The 20,257-nt window shown below is 42.6% G+C and overlaps 1 protein-coding gene across 5 annotated transcripts; it reads right to left on the bottom strand.

Moving 5' to 3' along the window:
• Nucleotides 1-65: 65 nt before the first annotated feature.
• On the bottom strand, nucleotides 66-18,854 carry GPR89B (G protein-coupled receptor 89B). 5 transcript variants are annotated; one of them, XM_030019820.2, is made up of 14 exons: nucleotides 18,725-18,854; nucleotides 15,195-15,254; nucleotides 14,204-14,307; nucleotides 12,594-12,700; nucleotides 11,639-11,740; nucleotides 8,352-8,472; nucleotides 8,016-8,096; nucleotides 4,582-4,691; nucleotides 3,173-3,261; nucleotides 2,686-2,778; nucleotides 2,235-2,330; nucleotides 1,596-1,685; nucleotides 873-938; nucleotides 66-716 (listed from the first exon to the last, which is right to left on the bottom strand). In XM_030019820.2, exons 1-14 carry the CDS (start codon nucleotides 18,764-18,766, stop codon nucleotides 510-512), a joined length of 1,368 nt encoding a protein of 455 aa, XP_029875680.1. In that variant the 5' UTR covers nucleotides 18,767-18,854; the 3' UTR covers nucleotides 66-509. The 5 variants fall into 5 exon arrangements, with proteins under 5 accessions (XP_029875680.1, XP_029875681.1, XP_040980643.1 ...); XM_030019821.2 differs by lacking the exon at nucleotides 18,725-18,854 and adding an exon at nucleotides 18,333-18,434; XM_041124709.1 differs by lacking the exon at nucleotides 18,725-18,854 and adding an exon at nucleotides 18,131-18,296.
• Nucleotides 18,855-20,257: the final 1,403 nt, after the last annotated feature.

Genomic DNA, 20,257 nt, shown 5'->3' with positions numbered 1-20,257 from the left:
GCTTTCTAGCTCGCTTCCAGCCAAATCTTTGGGGCTGACAAAAAAACAACTGTGATGCTTGCATGGAACATTACAAAAGCTTATTTAATTCCACAGACTCAAACATTCAACTCCAGAATTGCCATCCTCTGAATCCCAATTATGAGTTGATTTTCAACAGACAAATCACATTTTCTTGGTGCCTTCTCTTCTAAAAGTAAGGCATCTTACCTCAGACAGCCTACTACCGAAGTTCCAATGCCCCTACGTATTGGTGTGCCAAGGAGTGACCTTATAACTTGGCAATGAACTATCTCACATTCAATACGTGCATCCCCTTTCCTTCACGCTGTGGCACCTGAACAAAATGAGCCACAGAGCTTGATGATGACATGTGTGGAAGTTCAAAGAGCCAGTTACACTGCTGGAACACACAGAATAGTCCTGGCTGTCTTCGAGTTTTGCAGTCCACAGGAGTTGCAGCAGTGCAGTTGAAAGGACAGAGAGCAGTGTGTGACTGTAGTCCGTCCTTACAGGGCCATATGCTTTTCTGGGGCTTGTTTGTGTGCTAAATAGAGAAAAAGGATACTGGACAGTGCACTAACTAGGAATATCACATCAAACCAACGATGATAGAAGTTGAACTGGAGCTCTCCCAGGACTTCTGTAATAATAGTGCGGTACTCTAGAGGCATACTCATACGGATCAGGAGCACTGATGACACAAAGTACATACCCTGTAAATTAAAAAAAAGAAAGTAGTTACTGTTTCACAATTGGCTAGGTGGCTAACGTGGGTCAGCATACAAAGATTTTATTATGTGTACATGTATACATACACAAATATGTATGCATGCATAAATGTATATAGGTGTGTCCATGGTTCTACATACCATTATCTGTGCTAAAAGCAGAACAATAACATTGGAGGACTTGCTGCTGGAAATGGCATAGAAGAACTAGGGGGGAAAAAAAAAAAAGCACTGGAAATAAGAAGTCAGATAAGTCTGATGTGCCTTAGGACAGCACGAAAGGTACATACCATTCAATGCTTCTTCATTGAAAAAAACAATAAAAAGCACACTTTCTGGAGGGGTGCCTGCACCCTACTTTCAGAAACCTGCAGTCTTAGTGTTAAACATGAATCTCCCTAAGCCAGTGGCACCACGTGGTAAAAGTCATATAACGATATATATTGAAGTTTAAGCTTAGATACCAAAAGCCAGGTCAAGACAATGAGTCACATGTCTCTTGAGTTAATGCCTTTCGAGTCCTACCAGCAGCTCAAATTAAGCAATCTAAATTCTTTTAATCACCATCTCATCAACCTTACTAATAAGCCCTAGCTACAGCATCATTTTGAACCCTTGCTTACATTTAACATCTCATTTAGCATCTATATCTCTTCCCCACAGTAATAACAACAGAGACTGAGTGGGAAAATACACTGCAGAAGGTATTTTTCCTCTCTCCCTCCCTCTGCAAGTATTTATATTCAGATATTGAAAAGACACAAATGCATATTGAGAGTTCATACAGTATTTGTCCCATCTAAAGTTAAAGATCTGATAACAGCTTTCCCGGTCCAAAACCACATTAAGAGTCCTGACTCTTACCTTTGTAAGTGTGATTAACAATCCTCTGATAGAGGTAACAATGATTATTCCAACAAGAATAAAGGAAATGTGCTGAGACCAGAATTTCACCTGTGTCAACAAGAAGAATACAGTTAAATCTCTAACGTTAACCCCATTTACACCACATTGTATAGCTGCCAATTCTTCAGGGTCTTTGTATTTCCTAATTGTACAGATATCCATTGTAGACAGGCTTATTTAACAGACATTTTCACAAATACATTAGCAGTTGTTTACTCCAAACACACGAGAAATCACAAAGAACCCCGTATTCACAGGGATATATTTAAAAAGTGTAAATGACAAAACACCTATGTGCACATGCAAACGTAATTACTCTGTAGATAAATGTATTAATCTAAGCAAGTTGACCAAGGTGTTTTCATTTGCCCAAAATAAACAAGCAACTCGCTACCTCTCTGGCAAGACCACATTACCATCCCAGCATAAAATCAGTGCAAAAACAAAGTTCATTGTGCGTTTTCCCTTCCTACTCAATAAGTCAGAAGCCAAAGACACATTCTCATGGCTCTATCACCCTCTCCCATTCAGCAGTATGATTTTATTTTTATAAGACTGGAATTGCTGAAAATGCTATAAGAATTAATAAAGTCTCACATCAAACTGGATTCCCAGATAATTTACAGTGATCTCAATTCCTCTTGTGACTGGATCAGTCTTCCCCACACGGTCAAATACAATATTGATGGTTGCCTGCAAGAGGGAGATGGATTTACATTCAAAGAAGAAAACAAAAGCATACTTCACCGTCACACGTGAGACACATGCATGACTCTTACTTTGTATCACCTAGGAAAGGGGCAGGGGTGGTCAGATTGTCTAAGAAGGTGCAAAATGCACACATGTAAGAATTGCTTGTCTAATGCTTTATACAAAAAGACAGATCCAGAGCTTTATGTCAACCAAGGACCAGTTTCTTTCAGAATTTCCAGAAGCAGGATTTTAAGGAAACCGGACCATTAATTGATGAACTGCATGTATAGCATAATCTATGCAGGGTGTGACAACTGCTTATGTCCACATAAAACACAATAAAACATTTACATACCATGAAGATTTTCCAGACACAATAGATGGAGAAAAAATAACCCAAAAAATTAAAGTATTTTCCCTGGAAAGTTTTTGAGTACTCTATTCTCTCCTGGAAATACAAAAGGAGGGATGGGGAACAGAACACACAAAAAAATATATAATTTCCACAATCATCCACAACACATAATTTTAATGGAGCACCAGTAGTAGCAAACACAGCTTTATCCCTCTACACCTCTTAATTAAAATGTTTCTGAACTCAAACGTTTTAATTCAAAAGTTTCTGAATGGCTTTAGGGACATGGGGCATAGTCCAGTATGTATCTGAACTGGAAGGAAACTGCCATCTAGAACCCAAATTAAAGAAACAGATCCTCACTCTACCACATCACAACATTTCAACATTTACCTGCTGAACAGCTTTCAATTTCTTATAACATACATTCTCTTTCAAACTACTCTGGCCTCCCAACACCCACCTGGGCAGTTACTTTGCTATGTACCTTTGTTGCATGCAAGTCAGCAGTTTCCAGAAAAAGCTGCCGACTCAGCTCTTCTAGAGCATCCACTTCTTGCTGGATAAGGGACAGGTCTGGCAAACCAGCATAGTCAAGGCTAGAATACGTCACTAATTCTTAATTAAAAACAAAACATTCTCCACCTTCAGCTCAAGGGCCACATCTAACGGTTTGATCACTTTTTTGACCCAGATCAGTTTTCTGATTCAGTCTTAATGCTCCTTGTTAATACTGCACCAAAAAAAATCTCAGGGATACATACACTGCACACTACTCCATTTTAAGAAGGCAGGCAGTAACACATTATTTAGGCAGTCATGCAACAAGCTCTTTATTCCTCTGTCTGAAGAACACATTGCAGAATAGAGCCAGAGCTCTGGAAGACTGCTGCTCCACTTTGATCAGTGTCCCTTGTCACTGAAGTGCATCTCTCAATATGTCACTCTCACATCATCTTCATAAACAAAACTGCTGAGTAACTACTCCAAGAGATTAGCGATTATTATGAAGAGTCTTGTCAAATAGCCAAATTCTGATTTTAACAGCTAGTGGGAAAGGAGAGGATGAAGAGCCCTCAGCCTTAAATATGCAAACTGCACACTTTAGGTGGTCTAGCAGAAATTGTTGGTAGGCAACTGTAAGTTAGAGAAATACAGACCCTTGTAATTCCCAACAGATTCCTTCTACCCCTTTCACATGGGCAGAACAACTTCTGTTCACCTGTTCCTATCCACCTTTTTTGTCACATTGCTATAGCATCAGTAGCCAGCCTATATATATATATAATGAGAACAATTTATTTGGTCAACTAGTTGCTTCCTGCCCTTCTTTTTCTCACGGCTTTCCAACATGGCCAGAAAGTCAACTACAGGCTAGGTAAATTGTTCCAGCACCTCAGCCAACCCCATTGTTTTGCTCAAGTACGTCACAGGCTCTCCATCCTGGAAGAGCATATTTCAAGTTACGAGAAAAATACACATGCAGGTCAGTCATATGAGCAGAGGATACATCAGAATAGAAAGATGCCTCCCATGTCAGTGATGTGATGGGGTAGACATCTGCAGTGTGACACCGTAAGTGTGCACATCTGTCCTGCAATCTGCTGTACACCTCAACCATGCTGATGCAACAGCACATTTATAGGGCAGGGCAGCAGCATGCAACTCCCGACTGTGTCATAGTAAAACTATGTGTCCAACCCCTGGGCAAAAGGTCAGACAGTACTGTGCTAGAGAGCAAACTTCCCAGGAGACATTAAGCCTTTTGCTCAGACTGCTGAAACGTGTTGAAACACAAATGCTTTGTAACTGGCCCAGCTAACACTCTTTCTTTCAAAACAGAAGAAAGCTGGAGCCACCTCCTGAGGCAGATGCCAGCATGCAGATGAAGGATACTTTCACTGCCTGCAACAGATGTTGTAACACTTTTTATCATTCCCCAGAAGCCCGTGGGTTTGTTATGCACTTCTCCTCTCTGGAACATTGTCCGATGAGCCACTGCTATCCTGAAAGAACAGGAAACACAAGTCCTTAGGACTAAAGTATTTTTATTAAAAAATAAAATTTAAAAAAAACCCCAAAGTTCCTTAGAAGTCACTGTTAAACAAAACTTGCTGCAAACAGATTCCCTCTTTCCCCCCCCCTCCCCTGCCTAAGCACAAATCTTGCTTCATAACATTATCTTGATTAGCTCTGGAGTAGAGCCCAGATCTAATCAAGCGAGATTCAATAAGACACTTCCCAAGACTTCCATTCAGGATCCTATTTCAAACCTTAAAGGGATTTAAACCCAATTAAAAATAAACATTCAAATTCAAATGGATTTCTAAGTCATATCATTAGTCACTTTCCCTTCCCCAAACACAAGACTGTGCTATCTCAGGTTCAGGAATCAGAAGACTTCTCATGCTCCTCTCTCCCCTTGAACACCTCTCCTTTATCACTGCACATCTGCCTCTTCCACAGAGCTGTGAGCGCTGGATGGTATGCAGCAGACTCTCTGATATGCTGTCACTCACTACTGGGCTGCATGACAAGCTGTTATGAAGCAGAAACACCTAAATCCATTATTGGACTGAACCACTGGACACTTCAGGTGATCTGAACATGACTCCTAAAGCTAATACCAACACTACAGCAGCAGCTGCATATTGTCCCTCACACTCCCATGTGCACCACAGCATAATCCCCACGAGCAGTGCCAGCTTCTGGCCTCATTCCCTCACATTTCTCCCCATTCAAATTTGTGAGCCAGTTATCCACTCCTAAGCTGAAAACTATTCATAGGATTGTCAAGGCGACCCATGATTTGACAGTGTTTAGGCCCTTTCTTGTAGCTGCAGCCAGTATTGCTACATTTGGCACTGAGCCCTCTTCAAGGTTGTTGATAAGCAGTGTAACAAAAAAAAAAAAAAAAAAAAAATCACTCCTCCTTCACATCCAGCAAAAGAAACACCCTTGGGGTACCCCACATAACACACATAAAAGCACATATGGCCACAGACTACAAATAACAGAGATCTTAGAACGATTCAATTCATCCTGACAGCTGCCAAATATAAGAACTGCATTTTCAACCCTTGCTTTCTTCCCAGTACCCAATTCACACATTCCATCCCAAACAATCCACAGCATTGCAGCAAAAATGCAGCTACGTCAAGGCGAAGCGCAAGGCTGTAAGTATACAAAGGCAAATCTTTTCTTCTGAGAGCTGACAGGGATCTCTGTACCCACACAGAAGTGAGGAGTTCTGGAGACCTCATAGAAAGGATCCACAGGCAAAAACCACACACTTTGCCTGTGTAGATATGTGATATACCTAGATAAGATAGGCTGATGTGACCCTAACATGAACCAAAATGAAGCAACAGTGTCACAGAATCTAGGCATTTCAAACCTGAGGCTTAGTTACCTGCAAACCTGCAAGGATGAATATAAAGAACCTGCCAACCTTAGAGGCGAATTTCCATAAGGCTTTACTTGAATACACTCAGGAAGGAGAAAACAATCATTCCTGTGCAAAAAGCATCAGGGAAAACAACTTTCAACAACCATCTCCTACTGACAAGGAAGCCAGTGTGAATAAGGGTTGTATGAGAAGAAATGCCAAGATCAGCAAAGAAAACAAAAAAGCTTTATGTTCTATTGCATTATAACCCTTGTGATAAGTTCTGAGTTATCAGTAGTACTGAAAAGGTGGCCAGCAAGTAACTGACAATTTATGGAGCTATAGCATTTACCCTACACTGTAAAATACTGTTATTCCCGCTATTCTGCCGAATGATTTGGATTGCATTTAGACTGATACAAATCTAACTTTTTAAGCTCTGCTTTACATGAGCAAATAGTCCAATTATGCAAGCCACTGCTCCCTGTCAAAGCAAAAAGAGAACAAAATCTACAGAAATCGAGCTTCTGCTATTTCTTGCACATTTCTGAGACTACGTAGGGGTTTTTTGGGTGGGGAGTTGGATTTTGGCAGGGGGCGGGGGTGTGTGTGGTTTTTTTTTAAATACCAGTACATGAACTTCAGTATAATTCCCAAGTGATTATCGCACTTTATGTGGCTCTTCATAATGGTTAGAAAGTTGCTACATTAAGAAGATTTCCTGGCCATAGGAAGGCAAGAAAGTGTTAGTCAGTTACAAGTCCCAGGCATCCTTACTTTTACCCCAACATCACTCTCCCTGGACCACAGGACCAAAAATGCTATATAAAAAAAAAGAGCACAGAGTCAGAAGCAGCACTACACAGTATCTTTTAACTCCAAAGCCAGTATTTTAGTATGCTTCTAGTCAATTAAATCAATTAAACCTGAGTACTCACTACTCACCATCTCACACGACCACAAATATGGAGTTAACATTTGTTTGCCACTTAACGTTTTCAAAGGGGAAGAAAAAAGTGATGTTTTAACTATACTTTCATATGCTAATACTTATCAGTAGATACACACGCTGGTGACTAATTCAGCAAGGTTAGACTACCTAAAAGCTCCCTTTCATACATTAAAAGGTTCCATTAAAACATTAGCGCACCAAAAGTAAAGTTTGGGGGACTGCTGTAAGAATTCAGTGTCAGACAGCCAAACCTTTGAAGTGACTATGGTAATTGTATTTATTCTGCACAGTTAGTAAGGCATGCAATATGTAATTTGTAACAGCAGACAAAAATCTTTCCAGTGTAAATGAAATTACATTGTTTCCAAAAGTAGCTTTTTCGCTTAGGGTACGTGGAATAAACTAAACCAACAAAAGCAGAGTTCTGATGGCATGCTTGTGCACTACACTGCATTCACATTAGCAATGTTTTGCAATTCTGCAAAACTTAACTAACGTAAACCTTGCCATTTGCAAGAATATAGCTGTGTCCATGCCAGCTCACTAGCCTGCTTCAGCTTTGACCAGGAAAGAGCAGATCCACAGAGCAGGAGAGTGCTTGATATGTATGAACCAATTTCTGTACTGACACCACCAGTAAGAGAGCCAGCTGCAGTGGCTTAAGGGTCACTTATTCATCAGGACAGAAAGGTGCCCATCTTACAGACTAGTCAAGGTGCCATCAGACAGTATCAATTTGTCTTGGAAGCGTAATCTGTGCCACTGCAGTAAGAAAGGGTACCATTTAGTGCATATGTCTGGGAAAAAAACGAAGTTGTGTATCGGGCCAGAATGAAACACCACACAGCTCAACCCAATTCAGCCGCCTGTTTCACTGGAATACGTAGCCCTGAGAAGACTAATAATTTTGGTAATTTCAAGAACCATCTTGCACCATACCAACTGAAAATCCTTGAAATAAATCATTTCATGCTACTGCTGCCTTCTCACCTTTTTTTCTTGCTAACAATCATGTCCATAGTCTGAAGGAGTCGTCGCTCCAAAGCCAGAATATCTGCATCTGTCACATTCCTGCAAAAGGAAGACACCCAGTTAGGCCTGCTATCCTGTTATGGTGGAAATATGTACATGCCCATGAAACAAAGAAAAGAGAAGCCTGCATAACGAGAATATGCTTCAGCAATGGAAATGAATGGTTCTAGCATCTAGACATGGCAATAGCTAGATTCAGAAAAAAAAACTTATGAAAAAACTTGAATCAATGCCACAGGAAAAGCAGAATAATCTCAAAAAGGTAGACAAAATATTTCACAAGGCTGCAGTTACCTTAGAAAGTAGGACATGTAAGTGTATGGACAGTTGACAGCCCCAAATCCTGACAGCAAAGCCATGAGTGTCACCCCAATCACACCCACGCGGCTGATGAGCTGTTCTATAGACAGGATTCCTGAGAGAGGAAAAACACGGCATTAGTAACCTTTCTCTTTTCACTTTGGTCCATCCTCAGTGCTTTCACAACATAACACACATACAGAGCTGCTTTATGGATCCAACTGCCTTCCTACTGCAATGACCAGAGGTAATATGAAGTACAGACAGGGACTATGAAAAGAAAGAGGTAGGAAGTCTCCCTCAGAAAGCATGCTACCATGCTTAGAAACAGGGATGGGAAACTCTAGCTACAAAGAAGCTTAAGACAGACCTGGAGAGGACTAACAGTTAATATTTTGGTTCTAAATTAATAAAGCATTAGTGATTGCACTTTGCTGAGGTGGGAACGCAGATCATCCACCAGACACTATAAAGGAGGCATCTTCCGCAAAGCCACTTCAGCAATAACCAGGATTAGAGTTACCAAACCAGCTAGTCCTGGAAAACTGGCCCAAAAATGTCTGAACCATAGAGAGGATGCCCTATTCTGTCAACTGTTATTAGAAGTGACCCCTCCAGATCAGACACAATTTGCGCTTGTAGGACAGCAGAATTGCGACAGCATGGGAAGCTTATGCTGCTCCTGGCTGTTCAGTATTCATCTTGTGGACACACACACGTTGTTGAGGTGACCACCAACAAGGCATTCCACCTGAGCACCAAGTGGACTCTAAAACATATATTCATGTAATACAGCATGAACATCAAGCCTGTGCTGTAACCAACACCAAGCACTGAAGTTGCTTTTATTCTTCCCAGTCATTAAACACAGACCTCAACCTGCCTTCTCAGGATACAGTGCCATGTGCTACTAACATCAGTCGCTTTTTAGGGAGCTAGTTATAGAGCAGCTGCCGCACACAGCACATTTGGAGCTTACATGATCGCAAAGCTGAGATGGCCAAGCGCCAAGCCACATTTCACACTTCAGAGAAGGGGAATAAATGATGAAAACAAGGCAAAAAGACTTCACAAAGGGAGACCGAGACACCCAGTCATGTGCAGCTGCATAGAGATTTACACGAGCTACAGAATGTGCTACAATACACTGGCCTTTTGCCCCACACACTGTCAGACAGCAGCAGTTAAAACAGAGGTGCCTTCAAAATGACATGACATTCCACTGGTTAAAGCAATGCTTCCCCATAACACACACAGCAACCCTACTCTTGTGATCAGGTTGGATAAAATGAATGTTTTATCGACTCAGATAAAGTTAAGTTTTACTAGAATACTAGTACACAATTGAGTAAAACATAACTTTCCTTCTACTATGAGCTCCCAAACTCAGTCTATCAAACAAGCTGCAGACCAGCCAGGGCTCCTGACTCAGAGCCCTTGATTGATGGTGCATTTCCCAGCTGCAGCACACTGCCATCACCATCCCCAGGCAAGGCACCCCCTGACATAGGATGCCAGTGCAGGTACTTAAAGGGGCCCCACTAGTCAGCACAATTCCCCGGCTGCAGCACACCACCATACATGCAGGTGAGCAGGGTGGGGCACACTGAGAAAGACACTACAGGTAATGTACTGCAGCATGAGGGGCTCATTAAGCATGGCCTCCTGCCACATCTCCCTCCACAATAGGATCCCACCTGTCTGAATTAGGCCACCACCACATGACAAAGCCCTGCAGCAGCTTTGTCCCTACATGCAGGTCAGCAGCACCCCAGCAGTACAGCAGGGAAAAAAACCCCTAGAATCCTTTGCTCTAACTTCATGTCTACAGCTGGTAGGATAAGGCACTGTGGAGGTATCATCCTGTGAAGCAGAAGTTAAATATAGAAAACACCCCACTACCAGTTCTGGAAATCTGCAGTTGTTACGCAGCTTCACATAACCTTTTCAGTGATCTGAAGAGGATTACCTAAACCCCACAGCTAAACTCCCATTGGGTTATTATATTCTGCCATCTCAAGCACCTTCTGCAACTCAAAGTGGATACATGTTTTTCTTGGCAATGAAACACTGGGCAGAGGGATCTGCACTATATACTAGCTGCTGTATTTCAGTGGCAAATGACACAATTACAAAACACAGATACACACTTTCTCTTAGAGAAGTTTTAGGATCACAGACGAAAGGGTGCGCAGGCCCTACAGCAGTTGGTATCCTTCAGTTTTTCTCTTACAGATTAGTACAAAGTAGCTTCCTAGAGCACAGAAAGATTAAGCTGACTGTTATCTATGCAGACAGACATATTCACCAATTTGAGTGAAACTGACTGAATTTCACCTGTTGAGAACAATATACTTACAAACAATTTTCCAGTGCAGAGGATAAGGGCAACATAACTTACACAGGAAACCGAGGTGACAAATAGTCTTGTTCTACAGTGTTATTATCCTTCAGCACACTTAAGTGCCTGAAGGATTCAGTACAGTTAGGCACATGCTAACACGTGGACCCAAAGTAGCTACTGTTGGACCCAAAGTAGCCCAAGTGCACACAGTATCTTCACACTTCACTCTTAGTTCCATGACTCCAATGCAGAGATACCCAAGCTAATTCTGCACATAAATAGCTCTGGTGTCCAGCAGGACTTACCAACTCACATTCTAGTACCGTGCAACTGTACTGCCTCTGGGCTTAGGCGGTGTACAAAGCTGTACTGAAGCTAGCTAGACATGTTGCTGGCTACAGTCTATATTGCTCTGGTGTTTAGGCACCCTGCCATGTTTTGTCAACTGGACAGCCACCTATGCTAAAGTGATCTGATTTCAGTCACAAGAAACAATAATCTGACTGAAAAAAGTCAGATGAAGGATTGGTTGTTGATTCTCTTCTTAAATAAATTAGCTTTAGTCTCCACAAGAAAATAAACAAGTGAATAAAAATTGTGATCAACTATTTGCAGAGATGAAGTTTTTGTGTCCTCAAAAAGTACACTGTGTTCTTACCTAGTCTAGGTTCAGTTAGGACTCATTCACTTCCCTGAAGTTTTCCTGTGGTACTGCAAGAAAACTAATGCAAATAATTCAGATGTATCCACCCATTTCTGTCAGTCTGACAACCTTCAGATTGCAGATTTCAAAGCAGAGTGGACCCTCAGTTGCAAGATCTACTTTCTACAGACCCAACCGTAGAGCTGAGACAACATAACAATAGCTCCAAGATAAAAGTGAGATAACAAAGCCTATTTTCAGGAGGGAATTAATCAGAAAGAATATGAAACTCACCATGTTTTGGGCTGAGGATAGGAAATGGATCCCCCAACTTCCAGAAGAAATACATGAATGTCAACCAGAGAACACACGCAAAAAGCAGTTTCTGTCTGTGCACTAATGGAGAGGAAAAAAACCAGTATTTTAAAGACATTCTTCCTCTAGTGCTTCTTCAAGCTTGCAAAATTGCTACCTTGGTCCAAAGGCTGCTTTGAGCACAGGTGGCCAAAACAGGTGTCAACTAACAGAGCTACAGCTAGCAGTATGCACCCCTTCACTTCCTACTGAACCAGCTATTTGAGAGACATAGCAAGAGCTAATGCAGCAATGTACCACTTTGGCTTTTCCCCACAGATGTATGACAAGGGCTGCACTATGAACAGGGGAACACTTAGCTGCACCTTTCTTGTGTGACCCTGAACATGAAACTTGAAAACTTCATATTCATGCCAAAACTACACATTTTATACTTCCAACCTACATGTCTAAGCTTAATACAAAAGAGCGATGAATATCAATAGCTCAAGGGTACGTGTCCATTAGCACATGGAAGAGGCCTCATTCAGACAGTAGTAAGCAAAAAAAGCAAAAGTAATTTATTGAGCTTCTCTGTCGCATTTCTTTTACCCTCTAGCAGAACAACACAGCCTTGCCAAGGGTTCCAGGGTTTGGCTGCAAGCTTAAAATTGTAAAGGAACAAATTCCAGTAACATTACTCTGAAGTACGCAACTTTGTCGAAACCCATGAAGAAAAGCTACATTTGTTGGGGTCAGGTAAAGCATCTCCTAACTGCTCAATAAACAGTTCATGCTAAAGTTCCAAAGAGAAGTTATCTAGCCAGAACAAAGTCAGAGGAAGGAGGGAGCTACAGGGATAGTGACCAACACCTCTCTCTCTCAGAAAAGGTATTTCTCATTCGTATGCATAATCTCAAGTTAGCAGCCCCACTGCCATAAACCAAATACTCACATAATCTGATATTGCTCACAACAAAGTAACCAATGTAGAAGGGTACCATAAAGACTAGGATGAGCAAAATGACACACAGGTTCAGCTTCCAGTGAAAATATCGAGAGCTGAAAAAAAGCCAAAATACTGATTAGCACGCTATCGTAATAGAACAAATTTCTCAAAGACAATCACAGGTCAATGCAATCCTTTCAATGACAGCAAGCATTGGATAATATTGGCCTAGCATATAGAATACTCTGGATTTAATTTGGTGTTTGGGGTGGGGTGGGGGGGTTGTTTGGTTTGGGTTTTTGTTTTGTTTTTTAATACAGAACTCAAGAATGTGCACTTCAAAATCAAAAACTACCTGGGCTATTTTATCAAATACTGTATTTCTACAGCGACAAATGCCGGCTGCAGCATCATTCATTTGACTTACTGCTCATCTAGTTGAACAGTAAATCAAAACTAAGTATAAGCAGTAATTAATTTTGTAATGAGTGGCTGGGTCAAAAAAGGGCTAATTCAAATTGACAAGATTAAAAATATTAATGTTCAGAATTCAACATGTTTCACTTCAAAGTGAGTTGTCTCATCTGCAAGACATCACAAAGCAAGAATTTAAAAATACACATATATACCAAAATCATCAGTACTCCTCTGACCAAAGGAGATTAGTCCAATGCAGATGAGATTCATCTTGGCTGAACTGACTTTTCATTTAGCTTGAATAGAAAAATACAAGTCCTGTTCCCAATATTAACTTATATCTTCTTTATGCCTTGGGGAAGGAGAAATTACAAGGGTCCTTGTCACTTTTTCCTAGCTAATTCAGAGGCAAACATTTTCATCTATATTGATGTCCAGCCCTTTACTGACACTTATAAAAGCATACTCCTCAGTGATCTCTCTGGCTGCAAGCTCTACAGATTAATAACATACAATCAGAACTAACATTACCTTTTATCAGTTTTGTACTTCTTGCCTTTCAACTCCTTTGACTGCTCTCTTATACTAGTATGACGAGAGAGAATAAACAGGAAACCCAGCTAGCCCCTACAGGTTACTGCTCTACGTTCTCTTTCCTAGTGACTTCTGAAGTAGACAGTTTTTAACATCCTCTTTATGTAGAAGTCCCCACCCTATGTCAAGGGAGGATGCGCCTTTGATTCACAAATACCGTATTATTACAGAAGTAGTTTTCACTCCACAATTAGCTTCACATCTTATTCACTGCTCTGACCACCACAGAAAAACTAGCACTTATAGTTTCTATAGTCCTTAACATCTGAAAAGTGCTCTTCAGCATGATCTGAAGCTTCACAATACTCCCATAAAAGAAATCGTTTCTTTTAACTTCACAAATGGAGAAAGTCAAAGACTAATGCCTTGCCCCAAGGACCTAGACCACACTAATAGCAATTGCATGGAAAATTGGGAGCTTATGGCTTCTAGTCTCATGTTCTGTCAAATAAACAAATGTTGCTGCTCAAACACCTCCATTGAGTTGTTGACGATATTCTCACACAGCTTCCCCAATCCAAGACTAATCCATTAATTTAGAAGTTGGATTGAAGATGCTGCAGAACACAAGGCAGGCTAGTCCTTGAGTGAGCTCCCAGACTCACCTGCTGTTCAGCACTCCCAAAATCTCAAAGATGATGAGTTCAAACATGGTACAAGAGAAGGCAAAAGTCACAGAGAAGATCACCTGGACCACATACTGTCGCACCTGCAATGGAGAAAACGAACCAGAGACATCGGGCATTTCCATTCCTAAAATGGCATCCTGATATCCCTCAGGTAACAAAAACAAATCACAAGGTACGATGGCACACAACTGGGTCTCTTGCTTCAAGGCACCTTGCCCTTTATCTAAACAGGAAGAAACCAACAGCCTGTTAGAAACCAGAGGGCGAACTCCTACATTGCTCAGTATTACACTGATTGCAGCTATTGGCACATTTAACAGAGATGCCTTACACAGAAGGCATGTCAAGCATGCAGTGCTCTACGTCAACTTCACTAATGATAGGCCCTTGCTAACAGAGCTCTTTGATCTTAACCTTAGATTTAAAAGTAAGATCCACATCAGAAAAACTTCTGGGGTCTGAATTTGGCTCGCACTTAAGCCATCTGTGACCTAGACTGTATTCTCTCATATCTCTAGGGATAAGAGAATGCAGCCGTTTCATCCCATCCAATCCTCACAAACAATTCAGCCACAGTGAACACACCTCACTGAGTTTAAAGTTAACCACTGAATTTGATTTTGCCTCAAAAATTTTACAATTACATAAGGCAGGCTTACTCAAGCAAAAGGCAAAACAGTTTCCTATTATCCCTGCACCTCCTCCACGTTTTTTGTTGGTTTTTTTTTTTATTTAACCGTAGCCAATATGGAAACTTTCACTGGCCCCAGAGAACCCATTTCCTCAGCCATCTAGGAGTCTTTCAAGTTGAAGCACAAGAGGAAATTAGAAAGTAACTGTAGAGACAATTAAAAACAAGATAAGAGGGCTTAAAGAGAAGAAAAAAGCCAAATGCAGTTTTAAAAATATTTCTATAACTGGGAGTAATTTTTAAGATATAGACCTGTAATGAAAAGTCCCTTCTCACCTCATAATCCTTGAAGAGCTTACGCATGAAGAATAGCCACCCAAATCCAAAGAACAGCACCTGCAGAAAAGATGAAGCACTTAACATTTGTATCCAGCAGCTTGCAAAATACAAAGCTACCTCACTACTGATTGTAGATGAAACAAACGGAAGGAAAAGAGGTGGGCCAAAGTACCCAAGATCCACAAAAGGTTAAAACTTGCCGCAGTACCACGGAGAGAAGAATATTTTAAATATTCAAGTGTAGCAGACACAGAAGGCTATGACCTTACAGAAGATCCAGTCAAGACAGCTCAGTTCTGTATTCCCAAGTTCTCGGAATTCCTTGGTTCCTGGCCTGCCAGAATCCTTTGCATTGTTGTTTCTTGTTTCACTCTTCTAATCTACAGAATTAAAGCTTATAGTTTTTACAGGAAACACAGTAATGGAGGCAAAGTAAACACCTGAATGTCCACAACATACACATCTTCTAGAGATGAGTAAATTTTATAAAAATATCTGCTGTTTCTTTAAGACTAGAAGTGCATTTGATTTTTCTGAAGAGGTCTTTACACTGAATCTGGTTACACACTAACACAAGGTGGATGAAAGGTGTTAAAAGCACCTCTAAGGTAGGGAAATGGCAGTGCTGAATGCCTCAAACCACAATCTGGAGTTGCAGAAAGCCACATGGGCAAGGTAGGTGAAGCAGGACAAGCCAATAATGCTTTGCATTTCAATTGCTCTCAGAGCACTTTACAAAATTTAGTTAAGTTTCAACACACACCTGAAGAGACAAACTTAATATCACAGCTATTTTGCAGATAACTTAAATGAAATAAATAATTAAGCAATGTGGTCAAAAGTGTAACTACCCATCTTCAGGAAGTAAAAGGAGATCGTGTTGTCAGGCCTTCCACAGGTAGCCCTGTCTATTCCTCAGAAGACTAAAACGAGTGCAATGACTTAAAAGAACCCAAGCAAAAAGAGAATTCAGAAGATATTTACTATTTTTTATAAAGGTAGCTATGACCAAAGCAAAGAGAAAAATCAGTGTATGTCAGAAAGCATGGGACAAAGATAGTATTTCTTCTCAGAGCACATGGAAAAAACTAGAGCATTCTGTCCCCCTGTGGAGAAGGGAAACCTTCAAAGACAAAAATGCAGGAATCATTGTGGATGATTCCACTGTGCATCAGGAGTAACTGGATGCCAGCAGTGGCAAAGGTAACAGACTAACATGATTTACAGGCAAGGAATACCTGGAACACTGGGCAAGGAAGATCAAACATATTTGCCTTGAAAGGAGAACTGCAATAGGAACAAGGTCTAGTGATTGGTAACAGCTGGCAACACTTGTTTGAGGAGGACTTCAGACTTTAAAGTAATTGATAGCAAAAAAAAAGGTAAGACATTCCATAAGCCTCCTATCTACAGGTCATAAGTTAAAGAAGTGTGATAAGCAAGTGATATTTACATAAAGTAATTTCACATTTAACAGTGGGAAGGAGGAAAAAGGTAGAGACAAACTCTTCAAAAAGAAATAAGTAAATAAAGAAAGAGATGAGGAGATAATCAAGTACAATAATAACAGAGGAAATTATATATGAAGACTAGAATTCCCATGTGTTAGGGACTGTACAAAAGCATAGAAAAACATTATGTTAACAGTTCACACTCTAAGATACCACAGGTGAATGTGACATGTTAAGTCAGAGAAATCTTGAGCATTTGACAATTACCTGCAGCAACTTAAGATAAACTCGATACTTTTGATGATGAGAAGATGCAAAGCTGCCATCACAAATGCAAGAAAAGCAATTAGATTAGTTAGATCTTAGAATGCAAAGCAAATAATGGGAAAGTTTTTGTTCTGGGTGAATTGTTAACAGTGAAAAAGCATGCTAGGAGCAAAAATCAAAGCATTATCAAGTAGGAGGACATTGTACTTCTAAGAAACAGCCAAAAGCTGTCCTGAAAACTACAGTTGTGCATTAAAGTCTATATAAGACAACCAACTGCTGCTGAGAGGGGAAAGGTTCTCTTTCCTCAGCTCATCCCGCCTCATTACAGAACAAAAATTTCACACCAGCTCAGAAGCTTATCAGATCCCTCTGTGATCCAATTAAACTCATTTAACCAAATATTGAAGAGAGCACAAATGAGAGAGTATGACTGTGTAGCAAAGCAGAAGTGAAGAGGGAGCAAAACCTTCCCCTTTTGGCAGAAACAAACAGTTGGACCACCTCAGTTGCCAGAGAGGCAGACAGGAAGAAAGGGTATTTAGATGCTTACTGAGGAGAGAGCAGGGTAGCAAGCAGGAAAGGAAGGTCAAAGAGAACACAATGATGCAATAAATTACTAGCAAAGGAGGCTAATGAAGAAAGAGGCAGTATTTCCTCCCACAAAACAATAGGACAGTTTCACGTATGTTAAGACCACAACCCACTTCATAATGATGAAGACAGGATGACATGAAAAGGTTTAAAGGGCTCCTAGGTGAATTCAGCTGGTGTAAAACAAAGACTAATTGAAAGATGACTTCGATGGCAGCAGAAAGAAAAAGCTGAAGGAAGTGCTGAATCTGATGGATCAATGGAGAAGGAAGCATTTAAGATAAAACAGTGGCATCTTTTTAAATTCCTTAAAGCAGATAATAAAAAAATCTTCCAAAGTTGTAAACAAGCAAACTCCTCGGGGCAAACCAGGGGTAGAAGACACGAATAGAATAGAATAGCACAGAATAGAATATTTCAGTTAGAAGGGACCTACAACAATCATCTGGTCCAAGTGCCTGCGACCAGCCTTCTTGAAGAATATCAGAAACAAAATAAGTACTAAATAGAGAATAGCAAGATGAAGTTCCCTGTCTGTTCCAAGTTAAGAAAATTTAAATTTATGGAAGTGAGGCAGTATTACAAGAAAAGCGCCATTCCCTCCAACCTTATTTACTGAACGTTTTTATGCATTATACTCTGACTTGACAATTGCACGAGAGCAACGGTCACCGTGATGTGTAAGGAAGCAGCCTGAAGACGCATGCAGCTTATCTTCTCCTGCAATAGGAGCGCAGGGGACAGAAAAGGGCGGGCAGCCATAAGGTGACAAACTGGCGGCCTAACACCCCTACACTCGCAGCGACGAGGGGTTTCTTTCCACCTCTGGTGGCGGGCGGCGAACGCGTCCAGGCGCGGAGCCGCTCCCTCCGCTCAGCAGGCGAGGCCAAGGGGGCCCGAGCAGCGGGGCGAGTACCGCGGGCGGCAGCTGGGCGGCACGGCACGGCACGGCACGGCACGGCACGGCACGGCGTTGCCGTTGCCGCCGCTCCGGGACCGCCCCGCCGCAGCCCGCCCCGGGGCTCCGCGCGCCTCGCGCGCCGGGAGGTGCGCATGCGCGCCCCAAGGCACCGCCCGCCCAGGCACTCCCGACGGCCGCTTCCGGGGCGGACGGCGGGAGAGCCAGGCCGCGGCGAGACCCACCTCGCTCCCCCCTCACCCCTCCGGGGCGGCGGGGGGGGCCGCGCCGCGCCGCGCCGCGCAGCAGCGGGGTACCTGGGAGGTGACCATAATGCTGGAGTCGATGAGGAAGCTCATGGCGGCGGCCGCCGCCGCTCGCCCCACTTCCGGCCCCGCGCGCGCCCCGGCGGCTGCAACGCGCAGGCGCGCAGGCGCCTTCCTCAGCCCGGCGCACCTCCCTCCCCGCGGCGGGGCGGGGCCGGGGGAAGAAGCTCCGCCCCGGGGCGGGGCCAGCCGCGGCAGGACGGATGGCGGTGCCCCCGGCGCCCCCGTGCCGCTGCGGCGGGGACGGGGTCTCGCCCCACCGGGGGAAACGCGGGTGGGCCCGGTGGCTGGGGATTTGCTGCCGCTGGCAGCCTGGTGAGCGGCAGCTCTGGGGGAAACCTGACCCCTTTTCCTGAGCGCTCTCGAAACTCGGGGCGGGTGGTGCCCCTCTGACCGCAGAGGGAGGCCGAGGGAAGGGGACCCACTGCCGGCCGGGGAAGGAGGTGGCCGGCTGGAGATGCAAACGCCATTCCGCCATCTTACCTCCGCCCTGACTCCTCTGCAAGAGTCGAGCGGCAGCGGAGCGTGGCGCCCTGCCACTGCGCCAGGCCCCAGGCCCGTCTTCCCACCTCAGGGGAGATGGGTCTCCCGCGTGGGGCCCTCTCCATCCTCCCTCTCCGCTGGGAGCCGGGCTGGGGATGCGGGTCAGGCCTTGCAATTATAATGTATCAAGGAATGGGGCCAGAAGGGAAGTAATAGTTCAAACAGGGAATTTCCTGATGCCTATCGGTGTGAGATCCAATCCTTCATGTCACAGTCATGTCCCCGCTTGAACTTAATGGTGTCTGTATCTTTTTTTCCTCTTAAAAATACACCTAACCCTTGCCGCTCAAAACTCTGTATTTGGAATAACATACAGGAAGAGAAAGAATCAAGTGGGGCTAGCTGGGAGTTTAACAAAGCACAGAGCCCCTGCTGATTGAAAATCAGGAACCTTTATTCATTACAACTCATTTCACTAGGAAAACAAATCTATGTTTGGTTGTGCTGAGTCACCGGATTAGTCCTACAGTCTCTTTGTTTGGCTTTCTGTCTTGCTGTCAGTCATCTTGGTTTGAAATTTGTCTCTTTGTCTACAGCATTGCAAAGAGAAAGAGACATTCAGCTTTCACAGGGAAATGAACTGAGGGAGCAGATTATCATATCTGACCTGAGGCCTCTTTTTTTACAGCTTCTGGTCTTGCTGCCAATTAATGCAGAGCTGAGATCAGGACTTCCCTGTTCTTCCTTTCTGTATCTGCTACTTAGAAACTGATCTTTCCTAAAGCGGTGAGATTCCTGAGTTTGGAGGGATTTGTGGTTTTGTTCTGTATTGGTAGGTTGTGGGGCAAGATTAGTTGTTGGTTGCTTTTTAAAGACAGAAGTTAACAGGAAATCCTTTAAAAAATAAATTATACAAAGCCAAATTCTGCTCTTGTTTACACCTTGGCAACTCTACTCACTTCAACACAAGGTTAAAAAACAAGGCAGAGTTTGGTCATAGCTCTTTAAAATTTCTTCTTTGCATGTGTTTATACATAGGCT

This window comes from Aquila chrysaetos, chromosome 7 (assembly GCF_900496995.4).
Source record: "Aquila chrysaetos chrysaetos chromosome 7, bAquChr1.4, whole genome shotgun sequence".
Classification (NCBI taxonomy): domain Eukaryota; kingdom Metazoa; phylum Chordata; class Aves; order Accipitriformes; family Accipitridae; genus Aquila; species Aquila chrysaetos.
This window is presented reverse-complemented; position numbering and strand designations above follow the sequence as displayed.

What these genes read in the sequence shown, in the direction of transcription:
- GPR89B (XM_041124709.1), bottom strand. Translation starts at nt 18,271, where the DNA reads ATGGCTGCCCGCCCTTTTCTGTCCCCTGCGCTCCTATTGCAGGAGAAG. An exon ending in TACATGTCCTACTTTCTAAG is followed by an intron (nt 8,097 to 8,351) that starts GTAACTGCAGCC and finishes TTCCTTTTGCAG; the next exon opens with GAATGTGACAGATGCAGATA. An exon ending in ATCTGGGAATCCAGTTTGAT is followed by an intron (nt 1,686 to 2,234) that starts GTGAGACTTTAT and finishes TTGTTGACACAG; the next exon opens with GTGAAATTCTGGTCTCAGCA.